Raw genomic sequence first — 21,602 nt, forward strand, 5'->3', positions numbered from 1 at the left:
AGGGTGTTGTATGATGAGTGTCCCCAGCCTCCATGCCTTGCACTTCTTTCAGTGATGCTGTACAAGCTTTCAGCTGTCTCATCTATGACATAAACCCAGGACTGTGACACTTCTGTTCAAAATAAGGGTTGCAATATATGTGGGAGCTATGAAGAACTGTCCTGTCAGCTGAGAGTTGAGGCGAAGGGTGGAATTCGCAGTCTCTCTTCTGGGCTTCATGAGGCTGCCTTGCACAAGCAAAAGAGCGAGTCTAAATTAAATTTGCCCAAATTTAAGCCACTCTGGAAGTGTGATCATTGTCACCTGTCTTCTAAAATACCACACACACAAACACATGCACCAAAACGTAGCTACAAAGGAGCTCAAGCCATGAGTATGTGAGCTACTGTATGCATGTCCTTATCCAGAGAAAGATGTGCAACTCCCATTTGTTACCAGAGGCAACAAAGTGATAACTTGTAACAGAGCTTGCAGTTCCCTGGTGCTTTGAACGGGACAGACAGCTTTTCTCTCGGAAGAGATCTGCAGTCCAGTTCTTCCTTGAGTCTGTCCTAACTAGCATCACTTCCATCGTGTGTTCCTTTGGTCTGAATTAGCTGTTCTGTAGGTGCTAATCTCTCACAGATACTGGCTTCTAACGTTGCACTTTCAAGAAAGAAATGAGGTATACATCTGGCAACATATGCATCTCTCAACAGAGAGCCACAGGTTCTCAATGGCCTTAGTGTGTTCTTCATATGGAGATTGAAATAAAGAGGACAGTGGGCTTTGGGGAAAATTGTTCACTGAAATGCTACTATTGCAGAGAATTGCTTGGAAATTTAAAAGTATTGTGTCCTCTACTCCTGACATAGCCTGGATTAGTCTTTCCTTATGATGAGTTGTTTTGCTGTTGAATGGTCTTTGAGGAATCATCAATCTGTAACCTTGCAACTGCATACCAAATGAGGAGGTTGTTTATGACTGCTAAATGACTCTCAATTCCAATTAAGAAACAGTATGTGATTACTTAAATTTTTATTTCCATTAATATTATTCAATTATCCAAACCATTAGGAAAGCAGAAACTTTGTTTAAAGCCTGTAATCAACAGTAAAGTATCATGTCCTGAAACATTATCAGCAAAATACTCTTCAATTGAATATAGAGCTTGTTTTTCTAAGTATAGAACATACTCCTGCTGCAGCCCAAGTGCATCACTGGTGTGACTGCAGCTTGTGACTTGGGTTTGGACAGGAGCAGAACAGAGAGACTACATATTCACATAAACCACCATAAACAGAACTGTCTAAAACTGAAATCAGTTGATAAACTTTGCCTGATTTCTAAAGGGAAGGGTTATACTCCTTGTCTTTTTAAAATTATCTTTATTTAAGCACCATTGTGAATTGTCAACAGACTGGTATTTTAACTTCTTGGTGTGGGTAAGGATATTGCAGATGAAATCCTGGACATACTGAATGAGAGAAAGAGAGACAGCTCTGATTGATAGTAGTGAAGGCTTCAGTTTCATTTTACCTTTCTGCAGATACAAGAACAGTACTATGAACACAGCCTGAAAAGAGGCTCTGAAGATAATAAAGAGCCTCTAAAATATGAATCCTGCCATCGCAATGAATTGTGAGGCATATTTCTGTGACACAGTATCATTTCAGATGATGATAATTCCTTAATTCCTTGTTAGTTATTCTCATATCTGATCATTTAGTCCTCACTGTTTTAAGTGGGTACAGTGGCTATGCAGCAGTAGGAATATTTGGCATTGCCTACTAGATCCTGTACTCCTCCATATTCTTAGTTTAACTTCTCCTTCTCATGCTGTGTTCTCTTATTTTCAACACATTTCTGAAATGTCTTTCAAAAGCAAAGAAAAGATCTGTAATATATTTTCAGTCTTCTTTAGGTTGGAAAGAAGAGAGAACTAGAGAGAGCAGCAGAGGAATCTGTTAACAAAAATAAAAATAGGATGCATAAATGGATGTTGGGAGGGAAGGTATAATAAAACCAAGACAGTAGAGACATGGCAAAAAGCAACTGAATAAGTACAGCCATGAATGCTGCTTATAAGTTAGGTTTTCCATATAAACTGCCAAACATTTTAGATGTGGTTTAGGAGAGAACTGTTCTCTTTATCACGCAACAATTTAAACACAGACTTTGCAATCACATTATCTGGTGTTTTCCAGTGAACCTTAAACCAACCTATCTAGTGGACCAAGAGCTCCAAAGTGTAATCATTCACTTGTGTGCTTGTTTACAGTTAGATCTTGGTAGCAGAAAGAACTAAAATAACAACTTTTTTTTTCTGTTTTGTCTTTTGTTCTAACAAGCAGTGGTGGATGTTGCAGTTTAGAACTGTAAAAGCTACACAACTTAATTTGCAACCTTTGAACCAAAGTACTGTATGATTCTGGCCTGAGTTTGTTTCTGCCATTTTTGGAAATTATCTTGTTTTGTTACAAGAATGATTTAAGTTGCAAGTGCTGTAAAAGTTCAACACAGTCCAGACCAGCTGTACTGGGAGAAGGTTTGTTCCTTAGAAAGATCTTGTCAGCATTCAAAATTCTGTACTTTGCACTTTTCATCCTTTATTCTTCTGGCATTCATGTGCATAGGGGTGTGTGGGAGGCTGATCATTTTCCCAAACTAGAATTAATAAAATGGCATATTTTTCTTCCTCCCCAGATAAGTGGCCAGCCTGTTAGAAATTTTTTTTTCAAGTATTTTTAAAGCTTAATGGACATAAGCCACAGTTTAACTTAGTGACCTTAGTGATCTGATGGAACAACAATGACATTCTGCTTCACACTTAAGGAATCGTAACATAAAAGGAAGCAGAAGACTCCACTTGTTCATGTTATTCCAGTTTTTTGGGTAATGAGGATTGTTTTCTGTTCAACCTGACCTCCAAGGCAGAACTTGCATTGGCTTTAGGCAAAGAACAGACACACCTTAATAGAGAGAAGGGCAGACAGTCAGAATAAAGATGTTTCCAAGACAGCATCTCCTCATTAAAAGTAAAATGCCATGTTGATTTTTAGCTCACATTTTCCCTCAAGCCTTTTCTAGTTGATATCTGTTTGTCTGCAGTTGGGGTGATTGATAGCCGTTAGTCAAATCCAGTAACTGTATGGGTTTGTGGTTGGAGATGGGTGGTGAGTGCCAGGCCATTCACTTGTGGTTTTGCTTCTAGTTTCCAGCTGTGCCAGACTTTCAGTCAGAGGAATAGATCTGTTGGTAAGGGAAACCGTTGATAAACCATAGAAACCAAAAACTGCCACTACCCCTGACGGAAAAACAGAAGGGAACCCTGAAGCAGTGGTACAAAGCCCCACAGAAATGGTGTTAGCTGACCAAGTTTAATTTGACTATTTGGTTCAGGTATGGGGTCAAGGGACTGGGACCAGGTGGCTCTGGACTGGCAGCCAGTGGCTGCACACAGTTCAAGCCCAGGCACCTCATGAGAGAGGTCTCCTCCTGGAGAGCTTCCTGTGGCTTCTTCACTGCAGGTGGCACAACATTAGTCTGAAATCCCCCTGAATACAAAGTCCTTAAAAATATATGCATTCCTTAGAGGTGCAATATTCCAGTCTGTGGCAGTCTGAATTAGTCTGGCCATGGGTCAGTGGAAAAGAGCTTGTGGTTAAGAGAAAGACCACAACATGTCAGTCATGATGTAGGTATTTGTAAGTCCTTGGTATTAACATCACAGCATTTTCAATGGATATTTGGAAATGCAGCTGGCAGCAGAAACATCTGGATCTGAGCTGTGCGGGGCACAGCTGCTGGCCACTTGCTGTGAGCATGCACCCCCTTTGTGTCCTCTGGAGCTTCTCAAAGACAAGTTCATACCTGCAATAGGCCAGAGCAGCCTGAGGGCTGCCTTGGTGGGATCCCCAGCTGCAGATTGTTTTTAGCATTCACTCCACCAGCCAGAGAACAGGAGAGAAGCAGAGCAATGCCATCCATGCCCCTTGCTCTCTAGCCTGAAGAGGGATAGCCAGCTGTACACTGCCCAAAGACTTTCCATTTGAAAGGATCTCCTGGCTCTTTCACACAGCTTCCCTCTGCAGGAACTTGGCTGGGAGAGACTTTGCTTTTTGCCTAGAGTTTGGCCGGGGGAATCTCTGTGTACTTTCGTTTGACTCGTAATACAACTAAACATTGTTTTTATTTACTTTTCTCTTTCATAGGAAAATGGCTACAAAACGGTATTTAAATTCCTGGGATCCTTTCCTGGACACTGGTGCACTCTGGAGAGCGGGGGAAAGGACTAGACTTTAACTGTGATTCATGTTGCTGAGCTCCCAAGTGTGGGAGTGTTTTTTCCAAATTGAGTGTCTAGTCAGACATTTTGATTCAGGCCATCTTTACTGAATTTTCTGTGTTTGATTGTCCAGAAAAGGAGTCTAATAATTACCTAGCATTGGTCAGTCATAAAGGCAGTATGTACTAGTTAAGAAGTATATAGGACAAATACATGTCATATTTGTGTTTTTCAGCAGCTTCAGATTAGCACTTCTCCACACATATTGGTCACCAAGGCTGTTAGATGTTCTTTATATCTAATAAAACACCATAAATGTGCATGAGAGAGGCAGAAAGCATATCTAAAGGAACAGACAATTTCTGGAGATTTAAAAAAGCTAAGGATAGCAGAGCAAAACATAACTGAGCTTTCTGAGAAGTTGGACTATTTCATACCAAGTAAATAATTGGCTGTGAGAGGAGAGCTCAAAATGTAAATGAGAAAGCAAGAAGTTTGATATGCAGATTTCTGGAAAACAAAAGGGAGTCACAGTGTCCAAAGGCAGGTCCCCACTGCCTCTGTAGAAAAGCTTGCCTCCATTGCAGGGTTCAGACTGCTGCAGAGAACTTGCCAGTCTGTGCATTGCAGATGTCAAAGACCTAGACAGAGTCCTAACTTGGTGAGGAAGGGAGGTGACCACAGCCTCTCCTGTATGTTCAGGTCACCTGCCACAGGGCAGCACGTGTTAGCCACGTGTGGCTGGAGCTGCCTTTGCCATCAGGGGCTTGGTGTTAGCAGGATACAGCTCACACTTTCACAACAATTGCTGTCCCTTCTTCCTTTGAAGCCATAGTTTGCCTTGTGATATGAAAGCACGTGTTGTTGCCTTGCTTCTAATTTTTGTTTGCACACAGACTGTGGTACTGCCATTACATTTGCTCTGCCTGACCTGCTGGCCCTGTACAAATGAATCCATGTGAGACACAGCCACCATGGTGTGCTGACTGCTGAGGCAGAGCCAGGATTTGACAGGCTCTTGGTGCCAGCATGTGACCTGCCTGACTGTTCTCTTGTGCTTGTGGCATGCTTCGTTTTGCAGTCTTTTAGGAACCATCCATCTGGCATGGTCAAACCATGTGACTTCTTCCAGAAACTCATACATAATCTGCTCTGCTTTCCTTTTATAGATGCACTGAATGGATTCCGTCCAGATGCAACTCTTAAGACAAACTCTGAGAAAGTATTTCTTCTTTTACTTAAATATTCTCCATATTCGTAGCTTCTCTCCTAACATAGCTAAGTTTGCCAGTAGTAAGTGCTTTTGGAATATAGACATTTGTCAAATACAAATTTCATCCAAGGGATTACTTCATTTCCACTCATTTATGCAACTGAGCTGGAGTAAATTGGCATAAAGATTCAGTTACTATTGATTTTCACTGAGTCTGAATCAGTTACCTAAAGGTACATGACTCAATGAGCTATATCATCCAGAATTTCACCAACTACAGTGAATTATCAGATTTTTTTTATTAGATTATGTCCATGAAACAGGTTTTATGAATATGTCAGTACAGCATACACACTGTTCTATACAATTTAATAATTTTTAAGTGCTCTTTATATCCAAATAATTGGGAACAAGCTTTCAGCATCTAAAGAAGTATACATAGCAGGAGATCTTTCTGTAATGTTTCTATCTGTTAAATTAAGCCTATTTGGTGGTGATGAATCATACTCTGCTGCTGTAAGAATGAAGATACTCAGTTAAACCTAGATCTCATCAGACCATTAGCAATGAAAGAGTACATGTACAGAGTCAGAACTGTATTCTAGGTGGGTGTCCTACCCACTCAAGCACAGAAACAGACTTGCTTGCTTCTCTCCTGCCTTGGAATCATTTTTCCATTCCTGTGAAGTAATTGCAAAAGGAGAGGTGCATGTTGCTCATCTCCTAGATCTTTTAAGAATTTGATTTTGAGGGCATTTTGCTGGAAGGTGTGAGTGGAGTTTAAAGAGGACCTAGACTTTTTAGCAAACCCCCTCTCTTTTCGGCAAACATGCCAGCCACAACTGTATGACTTACTAAATGGCTTAGCATGGGAGGAGGCTTTTATTTGATTATTCACTAGCTCCAGAAGTGGATTCTGTTTTTTTCTTTATTTCTGAACAAGTCAGGTTGGGTAGTTTTTTTTTCAGAAATGACAGCCATCTCCATCTAGATCTTGAGGAACTCCTTGTAGTGGACATAAAGGTGGTGAACACTGTGGTGATGTGGGGACAGAAGAGTTCAGGATATGGGGTGATTCAAGGAGCTACATGTGCTTGCTATTTCAGATACCGAGGGAATGTTCATTTTGTAAAGATGGAGTTGTGTGCTCTTCCCATTAAAATGATGTCAAAAATCAGCAGAGCTGTGCCACAGCACAAAAGGTTCAGAAATGGCAAAGCAGAGATAATAGCATAAAAATAGTTGGAAAAAAAAAAATCTAGGGAGTCTAGTAACACAAAAATCTATTGCACAAAATGTGCTGCAGTTGCATAGGGGAGGCTGACATCTGAGCAGTGTCATCACCTGGAAGTTAGGTTTTTGGTTTTCTCTTTGACATGAAAATTAACTTACTCTTTCTTCTGGTCAGGGTTCAAGTGGAAAAGAAGATTTTATGTGAAATCACTAAAAACTGAACAGGATAAATAACAGAGAACTCCTAATAGTTGAACTCAGAATTCTGTTCACTGTCATGGGCCAGTGAGTGTAAATCTCACACCTTCTCTGGCCTTAGTGTATTGCACGGGACAGTGTTGCTTAGGGGAAAGTTGTATCTAGTTTAACCGGCCTTTGAAAACTGTATCAGTTTTCCTTGCATGGTTGCTATACTAACTTTCTACTTTAAATGCTTATCTCAAGCTTTTCTGCAGGTGTTTATTAATTCACTGTAAGCCAGCACATCTGCTAAAAATTAAAGTATTTTCTTCACACCATCCTCCTAATCCACTTTCATGTCTTTTGACACTCAGACTCAGCAGCTGGGGAAAAAAGTTGAAATTGAAATATAACCTCTGCTCACATAACAGTTTGCCATTTAGTACTGAAATGTTTTCCCTACCCCTCTTGTCTGGAGGGCTGTAATCCACTTACAAAATTTTTTTCTGACCACGAGTGTCTTATTACAGCTGAGGGTGATGAGACATATTAGTTGTGGGTGGGCACAGTTCTGATGTTTCAGGCTTATCTGAAAATTTAGAGAGGCTTACAGCAACAGGTGCCATTAACACCTAGTATGGGGGCAAATAAAGTGATCACAGATCAAAACATATACTTGACACCACACAGGAGCAGCTGAAGCCCAGATGGAGAGAAAACACAGGGATTCTCTCTCTTAGCCTTTAATCTTTTTCCAGTAGGGAAAAAAAATTCACTTTTCCTTAGATTGCATTCTGCATTGAGAATCTTACATTCTGTATTGTGAGAATATCTTTGAATTACATGTTTCCCTTCAAGCATGGGAATTTGACATCTCTTAAAGCTCCTTTTTCTGAAGTCTCACAGAATGCCTGTGTGCAGCCTCCTTTACCTCACTGTCACTGTCACTGTTCTACTGCAGCTGACAGAAGATTGACTTACAGAATTTTTCTGATGCTCTTATAGTCAGATACTTGCTTTTTTGCCTTACTCTTCCCAATTCTAGAGTCTGTTGGTTGGGTTGGTTTTTAAAGTTAGACTAGTAATTTAATCACATAGATGTACCATTTTCTATGTTGCTCACAATGGTGAAAATAAATTATCATTTATGACATTATCCTTTCACATTATTTTGTATTAAGTATTTAGAGTATAAGCTCTTTTATCCATAGAGTATACTTTTGTCTGTGAAGCTCCTTGCTTAGCATTACTAAGATAGAGATAAAGCCCAAGAAAATCTGGGAACACATACTTGGATGTTGATTTACTCAGTATCTTTGGGGAGATCAAATGTAGTATGTAGACTGTATGTGTTTGTGACTTTTTTTTCCCTTTGATAAGGAAGAATCACAGGTTGGTAAGAGTTAGTTTCCTTTGGGCAATAGTCATTATAGTCTTTCACTTGATAAAAAAATGATAACAAAGTTAGACATTTGGTTTAAAAGAGTTTACTCCAAGAGAAGTCAACCTAATGGCACAAAACCTTTTAGCCTAAAGCTGTTCTATGAAAGCAATCTGATTGAAAATATATCCAGTTTGTGGAACATTATTGAATTTTAATTAGAGGGCCTCAGATTTTAAAACCTGTTCTATATCCATCCCCTTGATTAAAACTAGTCCAACATTAGAGGCACTCTCAATAGAAGCCCATTTTAAAAGGGGTTTTTATACCAGTAAATATGGTAAATGTCCAACAGATGAGCTTTCTTGAAAGTCATCTTGGCATTGCAAGAAAAATCGTGGAACTACAAAAAAATTAATTCTGTATCTCTGAAAACTGTGGTTTGAAAAGATTTTCACAGTGAAATTTCATACAGGATAAAGGAGTAGATACTTCATGTAGAAGACTGCTTTCATTTTATTTACTTAATTGATAAAAACTAGGAACAGACTGAAACTCCTCTTGCTTAACTTGAAGGTTGGTCTTTTGCTGTGATGTAGATGTTCTAAACCTTTGTGTCCAATACAGCATTAAAGAGCATCTTCATATTCTGGCTAAAATGTGTAATTCTGGAGTGCTGTCTGCTAGATTTTTAAGTGAGGAGTAAATTATGAGTTAAATTAAAGAAGTGGTGAAAAACAGCTCTGATATGCTCTGGAGGAAGGATATAAATCTGTTCAGAGAAAATATGGGCAAATTTGTTCACAGGCATGAAGTTCTCTGCACAGACACACACACTGCCTGCATGGTGTCCTGCACACTGATTTGCACTATTGATTGTTTGAATGACCAGGAGAGTGAGGAGCCCTCTTGGCTCCTACCCTTCCACATGAGACAGCCTTTATCTAATCCATACCTCAATTACTGCCTTCAAACCCCACAAGTGAGTTGCAGAAGAAGGGCAAAGCCGTGTGACAGTTTTAAAGAGTACACATTTAAAATGGGGCTGTGAAATAAGTTCATGGGAGAGAAGAGAATTCATCAAAACAGGTAGGTGAGTGTGGGAAGACCATGACCGTATTGTATATGTTATATCAGTGTTTCTTTCAGGCTGCTTTCAAAAGCAGAAGCCTGCAGTTTAGTTATGTCATTAAATTTCAAACTGCTGGTGGAGAAGTAGATGTAATTTAACTGTGCACAGTGACGAGGTGAGTGTTTAATACACAGACAGAACTGGTAGAACTGTCAGTACAAACAAAAGGAGTGCTTCTTTTTCCATACTGAGCAGAGACAACACTTTTTTTTCCCCTTCCCTTTTTCCAAGGTCAGTTGTGTATCTATTTACAGAATTTGCTTCAAACATTACCACGGTTTTCAAGGTGCCACTATTATATCATGCTTCCTGAGCTGAGATAATAACCCTTAAAGCCCTAGTGAAATAAACCTACAAATCTTGTGGGGAAACAAATGTCCTGAGATAAGAGAACTGTGACGTGCGTGATGAGAGAGTAAGTGAAGGACGCTCAACCTATCAAGGCTCTTCTATTTCAGAAAATAATGTTCAGTGATGAATTCTGAAGCAGTTCTGCCCAGGAACAGATGAGATCTGCCTATGTTGCAGCATATTCTGGTCAAAGATTATATCTGCACTTATCTTACTTTTGGGAACTTTATATGTATGTGCAAACATATATGTAATGTATGTATCCTTCTCTTGAAACATGATTTTTTTTCTTCAAAAAGATTTGAAACCAGATCTCAATTGATTTGAATCTGGGGTCATTAATGTCTGTGGTAAGGCTTCCTTTAATGTCAGTGGTGGGGGACTAGGCTCATCATTCTCTTCCAAGGCCACTTGGAATTATGCTTACCTGAAAGATATCAAGCAAATTTTAACACCCAGTAAAGATCTAGTTTGCCAGTTCTTAAGGAAGCTTTGAAGATGGTTATATTTTCTCTTATTTACACAGATCATTGTGCATGTTGCATAAGCTTCACTCTACACAGTAGGCTGGCCCTGCTTTGGTTATAAAGCTACACGATGCCTCTGTTTGGTTTCACTTTTACTAACATTTCCCTTTCAGTTATGCATGCGAAGGGAACATGTGAATTTGAGTCCTTTCTTGCTGGCTTGTATCTGCACCCAGCTCTGAAAGCTCTTTTTTTTTCTTATTCAAGAGATCCCATATGTTTATTATGAACTAGGCCATATGTGCTTTTTGGGGTCAAAATATTATCTTTATTTCTAGAATTAATTTGCTTCATTTTGAATAGCAATGGAGACCAAATTCAACACACAACAGAACTGGAAGTTTGCAAAGCTACCTCTTTGTTTTTAATCTGCTTCTGTCTGCTGGGTGACATGAGAAACTCCAGGGAAAGTAATAATTGTTGTAGGTTTTGATGCATTAGATCTGTTTCTAATAATAGTTCAATATTGACATAGCCCCATCTTAGAGCTCTTATTCATGATTGTGATTCTATCATACTTGATAGATTTTTGAATGAAAGAAATTGGGCTTTTAAAAACTAAAATGAGAAACGCAAGATGGCTGATCTGGTTTCTGTCAGATTTTAGCTGAAGAGTATTTCCTCAGTCATGATGTTTATCTATGTCATCTTTTTTCTTACATATTGGAGGAGAGAAGATAAGTGTCATAAAAGTTTTGAGCAATTTATGATCGAGTATAATAACCTCTACATGAAGTAACTTCTTCCTAAGTAGTGTCTGGCACCCACCCACACAGAGATATTATTAAAGGAAAAGGAGAGGGAGAAGTACAAGAAAATGTTAGGTTTAAAATGAGAACTCTGAATTACACAACAGCTGAGGCAAGTCACTTGTGACTGGAAGTGGGTAACTGTCCAGAGTGTGAAATCTTGTCAGCATGGCCTGTTTTCACATTAAAGTTTCATATTTCACCTTTTTCATCTTCCATACCAGAAACGCCAATGATCTTCATGTTTAAAAGGTGATACCTTTTTTTCTTGCTTTACTTTCTCTTTCCATACCTGTAGTGCAGACTTGTGCAGGCAATTTGTCAAAGAGAAACAGTGGTAGCAACAAGAGTGGCTAGGAATCAGCTCAGAAATAATCCCTCTGAATAAAGGTTTCCACAGGACAGTCCAGATCATATTATTTCTAGTCATCTCATAATTTCAGTTTTAGGTCATGTATGGTTTTAATTCTTAAAATAAAAATATTTTCTTCATAACAAGTAACTAAGAATCTGACAAAATTATTTACCAGCTATTCACATTTTGTAATATGAAAAGAAAAAACCTAGCCCATCCTTTTAATATATCTCTGACTATATAATTTGGCAGGTTTCCCATGGTATGATGCAGGATTCCTTGGCAAATGTTACTTGGCTTTAGCTTTCTTAATTTCTTCACCATCACTTCATTGCTCTTATACATACAGACATAAAAACTCCTAGACTTAACTGCTGCAGCACTATCTGATTCTAAAATTTCATATACAGCTTCCAGGTACCCTTGTTATACCATTTCTCTTTACATTTTTTTCTTCACTATGTCAAATAATCATGGACTTGGAACACCTCCCTCATTTTGTAAAATGCCTTCGAAGCTGCTACTACCTATTCTGAATTCACTGGTCTTCTTCCCAAAACAACTTCTTGGCATCTTCTCAGCCAGAGTGTCTAAGCCTCACTCAATTTACCCAAAAATCAAGTTTGATTTTACCCTTCCTACTCTTAAAGTTCTTCTCATTTTAGGGAGTTCTTGTAGGATTTCCCTGAGTACACATGGATCACCAAAATACAGGCTTTTCACTAAGAATATTGTATATATTCAAGATAGTAATTAAGAGATTATCCTTACCATTTTTCTGTGATAACAAGGAATAGGATGGAATTCCTAACTACTGTTGTCACCACAATGAGCAAATGGACTAGCAGAAAAAATCTAGGTAGTTACTTTGTTTGCTATTTCTTACATATCTGGAAAGAGACTAGGCTTGTCTAACTTTGGAAGCACTTGTGTTGGCAATTCCAGGACTGTCATGAGAGCTCAGTAACGTGTTTTGGTTAGAAAAGGAATTTATTACCTTTTTTTCACTCTTCAATACAGTCTTTCTTCATGTGACCTTTCTTCCATGTGTCCATTTTACCAATGTCAAAAATGGAAAGATAGTTTCAAATCAGAATGTCACTAATCAGTTAAAAATGTCAGTCACTGTAAAGAAACCTGCAGAAATCTTTGCCTGTTCACATGCTACAATGCATGTGGTTTTATTAGGTTTTTTCCTTGTGTCTGCATTATAGTTTGACTAGAACAGTGCTTATCAATGTCTTTAATTCCAATCTTTATGAAAATTCTTTCTTTATGAACAGCTTTAGATTCTCTTTGCTTTGTAGACTAAAGATGGAAGATAAAATCTAGAAGTAATGTGGCCAGTTTACAGTTAAAACTCATTTATCTTTTGCCTGTCATTGCATTGTCATTGTATACAATACTTTAAAAATTGCTTTGGCATGTCTGTAGAGTTGCACCAGGGAAAATTCTTTCATGGAGACTTGCTTAGGAAATGTTTATATCTCAGGTTTTACTGAGTAGTACAGACATGAAACACAGTGTCTATAAAATAAAGTTCTCAACTTTTCAGACACTAATATCCAGTTCAGATAGAAGGTGAGTTCAGTGAAAGTGAAACTCGGCATGAGCGTGAGCAAAAGCATGAGCTAAGGCATGGACAAGTGAAAAAGAGCCTGAAGTTGGTAAATGGTTAAATCTAGTTTGTTCAACTATATATAAGCATGAGAGCCTTTTGGCCAGAAAACTAGTGGTGCAAGCCCTTTTAAACTATAAGCAGATGGTAACATTTTGGGATTTGTGAGGTTTTCCATTGCAACCTTATGTTGTGGTCTGTATTTTTATTTTTGTAGTATCACAAAATCACAGAATTGTTGAGATTGGAAGGGCCTCTGGGTATCATCTGGTCCAAGCCCAGCAGGATCACCTAGAACTGGTTGCCCAGGACCATCTTCAGATGGCTTTTGAATAACTCCAAGGTGGGAGGCTCCACAACCTCTTCGAGCCAGTGCTCGGTCACCCTCACAGTAAAAAATTGTTTCTTTATGTTCAGAGGGTGTTCTTGTGCTTGTGCTTTCACAGTGCAGACTCATAGCTAATACCCATTTAATTGTTCAGCTGCACATTTTGTACCTCAGGAACTGAGGTACTTGCTTATTGGCTCAGGAGGGGTTTATTTTAGCAGGACAGGGTAAGTAATACAAATGTCTCCATCATATCTGGAGGCTAAGGGAATTCTGGTCCTAGAGTAGACACAAAAAGGCTTTTCCTTCATACAGTGATCATCATTCCAGAGGCAGTGGAAAATGGCCTAGCTCCAAGGCCAGGAGAAGGAGTAGCCAAACAAGATGGACACTTGCGTTTTCCCTGTAATGTTTTCATCATTTTCTTGCCCTGAAAAATCAAAGAAGCAACAACCAAGAACATGGGAACCATCTAAGACTTCTTGAGCAAACAGAGAAATTAAATGTCATAGGTGCAGTCCAAGTATTTTTCCCATCTTCTTCCCTACTTGGTGTGTGTTCAGTAACAACAATGGTGTTGGAGCATTTTGTAGCAGGCAAAGTCAAGGATGTTTGAGAGGATTGAGGAACCACACAAAAGACAAGTACATCCCCATAGATAGTTCTTTCATCCATGGGAATGTCACTCTTTCCTGAGATACATGTACTCACAGATATTTTAGGTGTTTTTTGAAGCCAGAGGACAGATTCACATCCCTTGCCATGGACACAAACCCAGCTTCATGCCTTTCCTGAAGAAAAAAAGGAGGAATGCCACAAAATCAGGCTCTAGAATTTACACAGATTATGATCACAGAGAGGAGAATATATGCTGAAGAAAGGACTTCTGGATCAAGCTTGCATAAATAAACCTCAGGGAGTGAGTGGGTGTATGAGTCAAGTGAAAGATATCAAGAACAAAGGTGAAATTTTACTTTGCTGTGGCTGCTGAGTGTTCTCAATTCAAAGGTGGTGGGAGAGCTGGTGTCCACCTTTGAGAATGTTTTAAAAATTGTCTTGACAATGGAAGTTTTTATGTGTACTGGACTCGCAGAGCTGTCAAGTCATTGCAAAAGAGTAGGTAGTGCCAAAATGTGAAATAAGAACTTCATACAGCTGCTGATTAGGTAAATTTATTTCCCCAATCATCTGTCTGATATTCCAATTGAGCCTCGAGCCAAAATTCGTGAGGCAAATTTCATTATATTAGTGATGCCTAACCTGGAGTTGGCATCCTGTTGTAGTCATGATGGTGGGGTGGATAGGAGGCTGAAAGATGAACTAATAACACTTCATTATGATGAAATATCAAAGTATGTTGGAAGGTCACCTTGTGTTGTATAATTATACTTTCAAAAGAATTTAAATTCTTGCTTCAGCCCTTAGTGAATTTGAGACAGCAGCAATGATGGGAAAAACCTTCCTTAAAAATCCCAAGAATTGTACTTGTTTTGGCATGACACTGCCTAAGGTGATTTGCAAACAAGGCTGCCTTTGCCAGGCTTTCACATTAATGCAAGGTTCAGCATACATTTAAAAACATTAAATCAGCTTTCCATTTGCATAGATAGGATTATTTGAATGTGTAGATTTTGTTAGTTTAAAGGGCCCCAATAATCTAATGCTGGAGCCGAAATTAAAAATTCAAAGTAACTGTATCTTAATAATTTCAAGCCGTAGTTAAAAAAAATGTCTTAGGTTGTAATATTGCTCCACTTTGGAAGATACAGAGTGTGTCTGGTGCCACAAGCAGTGCTAGGATTGTAACTATTGAATATTCTGAAAATCAGGCCCCAAACTTAGGAGAGATGCTCCTGTCTGAGTGGGTTAAGCTTTGGGTTTTTGTAGAAGGCAGTATTGCTATATACCTTAAAGCTTAAAAAAATGCAGAAATCCCAAAGTATGAGTTGCAATGAGTTTATTCACAATCAAAATAAATGAAGTAACAGGCTGGACAAGTAACAGGCTAGCACATTTTACCCTATCAGATCAAATCTCATGTCAGATGGTTTCAAATCAGATTTGATTAAATTTCATATGGTCAGTGAGAGGGGAAGGACCATAGCTGACTATTCCTTGTTCTCCAGTCCAGATGGGAGAGATCTTCTCCTATGAAGAGCACAGTGAAAGGATGCCTTTGGCTGTCACTGGTGTCTAGAACTTGTGTCAGACAGAAGAGGAGTATGTGGAGAGAAGCAGGAGGATGGGTATTTCTCCATAACCAAAGGCTGCCGGTGAAAGCGTGGGATTATGCATTGTTTGTAAAGTCACTGTGTCTCTGCTGAACACTTGTAGAAACTGTAACGATGAGTTTACAACATACTCTGTACTTAGAGAGCTGAGATCTAGAAGAAAGGGCAGCCTGGCTATCAGTCAACCCAAGTTACTATCTCAGTTTGCAGCGTGTGTGTCGTGTTTCTTGGAGTAATCTCCCATTTGTTGAACCAAAATGGTACATGACATCTGTGGCCTGATCTTCACAGATCCCTCATTCTTGGCTGGATCCTTACTCATCTGTCAGTAAAGTGTTAGAGTATCTTGGGAGTTTCAACATAGAATTGCACTGTTGTTCACACCTTACTGGGTTCAACTGCCATACAATTGGCACTGTGGGGTGATAGCATCTTATACGTGACTAGTAAAAATATTTTAATTGCACTTTGAAAAGAGAGAGTGTGTCTGAAAGTATTTTTAGTTACTGTTGTTTTTTTTAAAGCTTTTGGACATTCAGCCTAACAATTTGTTTCTTTCCTGAATGTATCTTTATTTATGCAGCAGAAGTATTCCTCTACTTCAAGGTAAATTCTGTACCGTTTCACACCCCATTGTTTACAGACCTTCATGAATCCATTGTCATTTATTTGACCCCTTAAACCTAGGAGCACATTTCCAATATACAGTGTGCAAGAAATTTAATTTTCAATTTATATTCATAATAATTAATCTAATTTTATTATGTTTTAATGAGTTGCATGGCATTCACTCTGTTTTTATCTCTCTTAGCAGCTATTTTATTGTTCTTTGTACTGAAAACTATTTTGTTAATGATATAATTCATAGGACAGTATTAGTTGAGGGAAAATTATTTCATTCATGCAGAAGGGCATGATTAAATTTTCAAAAGTAGTGTATTCAAAATATGTATCATCTGTCCCCTTTTGTTACCAGTTTTAGTAGAAACTTGAAAGGTTTACTCACAGACTGGATAAAGCATGGAAGCAGAAGATACGAAGTCTCAAAAAAAACCCATGTTTTCACCCTACATTGGCAACTGTCAATGACATATATAAATTTATATTAATTAAAGTGAGTCACATCCTAAAAACATTTTTTTTATTTTTTCAGACCACTCTTCCGTGGAAATTCAGATGTTGATCAACTAGGAAAAATCTTTGAGTAAGTAATAACTAGTTGCCTTATGTCAGTATCTGTTTAACATTGAAACCCTATGAGATTTCTTTGCCATGTTTTTATGCAATAATGTGACTAGAACAAAATATTCCTAGAACATATTTCCTATTGCTACCATATGCAACATGATATTTCCGTGTATTCTGTGTCAGAGTGGGAGGAGGAAGCAACATGGAATATAGTTCTACAAAACTGATAGCCATCATCAGGAAGTTATGAGACTTCTGGGTTTGGGCTCTTAAACATACTGTGCATGTACCATTCTTACATATTCTTAAACAGTTACATCCAAGAGATTCTCTTTATGTAAACAAACATGGAGGTTTTATGTTTTTTTGCTTTATTTCTTTCTGCATTGCAGAAAACAGCATTAGAATACATTAAAAGGTGAAATCTCTAAAATTATTACTGACAGCGTCTTTGCAGAAAAGACTTCCAAGCATACAAAAATATATTAGCTTTTAAAATATGTTGTCTAGCCTGTTAACAGTCCATTTTTTGGTCTGGAAGGTAACTGTGAGAACTGAGGGAATATCAGCATTTTAACATGTGCTCTCTCAGAGATTAATTGACTTTATTTTAAAATCAGTTTACAGTTCTAGGAGTTTGTGTTTTTCAGATATGTCAAATACATTAAGGAGGCAGGTAGACTCTGAACTCTCTGAGGCAGAGTATTTCTCATCCAAAATCAAATTACTGCTACTACCAATATGATAATTAAGTAGGATTATATTACTTTTTCTTGTAAAAGCTCTTCAGAGTAAGGAACATTTTTGTCTTTTTAAGAGGCTTGTAAATTTATGTTCTGGTGTGCATCTAATGTAGTTAGGAAATCAAAGCCACACAGAGATGTTACCAATCCAGAGAACGAATGCCAGTTTGCCTCTGCACTTTCCGTATGGATGGGCTGCAAGGATTCAGGGATCTGGACAAAATAAAAAGTAGATAGCACAGAGAGAGAGAAGTATTATTCCAAAACATTATTTTCTTGAAGATACTCCAAAGAAAATATAGTAAAATTTCTAACAAAAGCTTAAACTGAACAAATAATGAATTTCTCTGTTTGACCATTTATCCAGTTCTCAAATCATAACGGATCTGTTTCTAAACATTTTTATTATTTAATGTGGGGTTCCTAAATTGCAGGTCTTGATTTCACACAGTTGACTTCCCTTTCCTGCATACCATACCATGAGTATGTGACTCATTTGTGTGGTTAATTTGTCATGCGCTAAATAGCTCTTCCTGCCCAATCCAGAAAAATCAGTCCTTAAAGTTTACTTTTTCTTCTTCTGCCAAAACTAGTACTTTAGTCCTACAATATTCTGCTTTATTAAATGAAGACAGCTTTGATACATATAACATATTTTACGATTTAAAAAGTCATAGCTGTGTTTTCTTTCATTTATGACATTTGAGGGGAAAATGAAAATGAACTGGGCTAGGATTAAATTGCATAGCTGCTAGTGGTAGCCTCCAGCAGGGATCTTTTCCATCCCTAGGGGCTGAGATTACCTGTGCAGAAAAGAATTCACTAAGAAAAGAAAATGCCATGCTAAATTTAGAAGAAATTCCTTATTGCACATCGACTTAAAGAGAAAGTTTGGGTTTGCTTTTTTTGTACGGTTCTTCCTAAATAGTTGAGAAGTTTCTGTCTTGGGTTCTGAGGGTTTATGCCAAGTAGTGTTTATTTTGTGTTTTCACAGCTGGAGAACCCCCTACAATTAGGCCTAGCTCTTCTTGTAGGAGGGTTGTTTCTTTCTACAGTAGTGACTCATTCTGGAGATCACTTTGGGCAGAAGGAACTTTCAGGATTTTCATGCACTTTGGATTGATGCATTCTTTCAGATTATGGGGCTGTGGTCTGCCTTTGCTTGGCATGTGCATTGTGATTTATGTCAGTAAAATTCCACTGTATATGAGGGTAAATCCCTCATACATGGCTCGAAACATTTTCCTGCTTTCCCAGGACACTGCCAGCATGTGGCAAATCCTCATGTATTTCAGGCTAAACTGCAATGGTTTGAACAGACTTGTCTCCCATTGTGATCAATGGGAGTGGAAAGTACTGAGCATTTCTCAAGATCAGGCCTGAACCTTTGGCAGGAGGTGAAACTTATCCAAGCTACTCCCAAACTTAGTCACTGACATGGTGATGCTACCAGACCATTAGAGTGGGAGCAGCTACTCAGACATTCAGTGTTACAGGGTTTTGAGTACTATGTGTGTGTAACTAAAAATGTCTCTCCTTTCCACTCTGTCTTGTCCAGCCCACCCCTTTCTGACAGGCTGTGCCTCCTGGTTTCTTGTCATTATCTTTGCCTGTGCCTGTGCTTGCTCTGCCCTGTACATGCTGTGAGATGCAGTGTTAAAAACAGTAGGACTAACCAAACACGTTTGAATGACAGGTTAAATGTCACTGTTATTTAAAACACTGAACTCTCCCATCTTTGATGCTATTTGTATTGTATTTAATATGGGGCCAGATCCTGAAATATCTAATCAAAAGGCTTTGACTGCCATGGCCAAGGGGCTGCCCTGTAGCCACACTGCTTCTGATGAATGGCAGGTGTGATTCTTCATACAGATTCAGCTTAGTGTCTTAGTGTTTTCCAAGAGCTGTGATACGACCAGATGTAGGTTTTAATTGTCTTGAGATTGTAATTGCTTTGCCTTTCTGGCCATGCTGTTATTTTGAGGACATATTAATATTGAGAGGTATTTTAGGTGAGCCAAATTACAATCTAATAGGTAGAGGTGGGGTAATGCCATTAGGTTGGCTGAGGTAACCTGATTTACCTCTGTGTGGTTGGCCCACAGCCTCACCCAGCCTTGCAACAAACTCAGTGAGAAAAAAGGTCAATGCTGCTCCCTAGTGGCACTGGCCTTTGTGCAGGCCCAAGTATTCAGTGACACTATTTTTTTTTGGGTCCTTTCTTGTCCAACCCTGTCAGCCTTTCCATTGAAATTCTCAGTTTACAGATTATAAAAAATTTATTTTCCCTGAAACCAAATAATGTATTTTTTTTCCAGAATTTCCATCAGAAAGTGGTTTTCAACCCCAAAAATATTAACAGACTAAAATGTGAAATGTATGAGACATAATTCATCGTTGTGGTTTACCTACCATTTAATTTATTTTAGTTCTAGAACTCAGCATAATTATTTAATAAGTAAAGATGTCTTTTATAATTTAAAAAATAAAGAAATAAATATTTAAAGAAATTAAAATATTTTTTTAAAGAGTGAATAAAAACTAAAATACAATTGAAAGCAAAACCACAAAGATAATCAAGTGCCTTTCCACTTCCAAACTGAGACTTTAAAACCTGTATTGTGAAGCAAATAAATTGTTTAAATTTGGGCAACAATTACTGCACGTAGCTTTGAAGCATTATGAAACATCCCTTTTATTGCCTTACCCTCATCTTGACCCACACTCTTCTCTCAGTCCCTATTCTTGTGAAAAAAGATCCTTGCACGCAATTCCCCTTTGAAACTTACTGCTTTTAATCATCCTGGAGTGACATATGTTGCACCATCCAGTCATGAGCTAAGCAACTTTTTCTAAAGCATTCAGCCTTTTTTCAGTAAAAAGACTCAGAAAATTGAGACTTAGACCAGAAAATTGTGCTACCCACAAATGATTTCTACCAAGCACATTGAGAGCCTGTGTTTATCAGCTTCTATTCACAGAGATTATTGCACTACTGTACAATGAAACATTTAAGCTCACTTAAACAAAAAGACTTTAAAAATGCCACTGAATGTAATCAATATGAAGGGAAAACTGCATAAGTTTTCAGGCCTAACATTATGTTTTTCATTTCACAGTGTAATTGGGCTCCCAGAAGAAGAGGACTGGCCTAATGACGTTGCCCTTCCAAGAAATGCTTTTACTTCCAGACCCGCACAACCTATTGAAAAATTTGTACCAGATATCGATGAATTAGGCAAAGACTTGCTTCTTGTGAGTTTCTGTTTGTTGTTTCCTACCTCACGTGACTGATAGCTCCCACTGTGCCTGCAACTTGCCAAGAAAAAATGAAGTTTCCATTTAATGGAGTTAGTAAGAAAAATGTCAGAAATAGATAAGACAATTCATGTTAACCTGTGAAACAACAGCACCAAGACAATGCCTTTGGCTCAGGAGGTGTCAGAGATGAAAATAGCTCAAGATTAGGAAACTGGGTCAAGGATGTATCTGTTTGACCTATTGTTAGACCTTATGATTAGATCCTCAGCACTGTAGTGCCACTGATGTAGTGCCATTCTTACAGTTTGGGCCTGATGTGAGAACAAAAATGGTGGGACAAGATATGGGACAAGAATTAGATTCTGAAAACAACAAGGAATAATATATGGCTGAGGGCACAGTGAGTGTGAGGCATGATGGGAGGGAGGGAGAGAGGAAAAAAATAAATATGTCTGCATAGAAGGTGAGGTAGGAAAGAAATCTGTTCCTGCTAGGCAAAGAGATAATGACTGGGAGCCACAGATGAAAGGGGAGAATAGAACTGGAAGTCACTGAATTAAATTTCAGAAGTTAAATGATAGAAGTTCTGATACAAGAAAAGAAAGTAGGACTAGGAATTGGTTAGAGAACAATATTAGGAAGAATAATACATGGAGGTGAATGACATAAAAGAACAAGGTATAAATGCAAGGCTGGGGTAGAGATTTTAGTGCTGGCTGGACAAAGGCTGGAATACAGATCTGGTAGGAAGGCCACCAAAGTGCAACTAGGAAGAAGAGGAAGAAACTGAACACACAATGTAAGCAGGTGAAGGCTGTCCTGTGCATGTAAATTCAAGAAAA

The 21,602-nt window shown here is 38.4% G+C and overlaps 1 protein-coding gene across 2 annotated transcripts in view; it reads left to right on the forward strand.

Moving 5' to 3' along the window:
• Positions 1–21,602, forward strand: part of CDK6 (cyclin dependent kinase 6) — a 134,100-nt gene that overhangs the window by 99,658 nt on the left and 12,840 nt on the right. For both annotated transcript variants that reach the window (XM_056483231.1, XM_056483232.1), the window contains exons 6-7: positions 16,719–16,769; positions 20,619–20,754. In XM_056483231.1, coding sequence (XP_056339206.1) covers positions 16,719–16,769; positions 20,619–20,754 — 187 coding nt within the window. The remainder of the gene's footprint in view (positions 1–16,718; positions 16,770–20,618; positions 20,755–21,602) is intronic.

Source organism: Oenanthe melanoleuca, chromosome 2 (assembly GCF_029582105.1).
Source record: "Oenanthe melanoleuca isolate GR-GAL-2019-014 chromosome 2, OMel1.0, whole genome shotgun sequence".
Classification (NCBI taxonomy): domain Eukaryota; kingdom Metazoa; phylum Chordata; class Aves; order Passeriformes; family Muscicapidae; genus Oenanthe; species Oenanthe melanoleuca.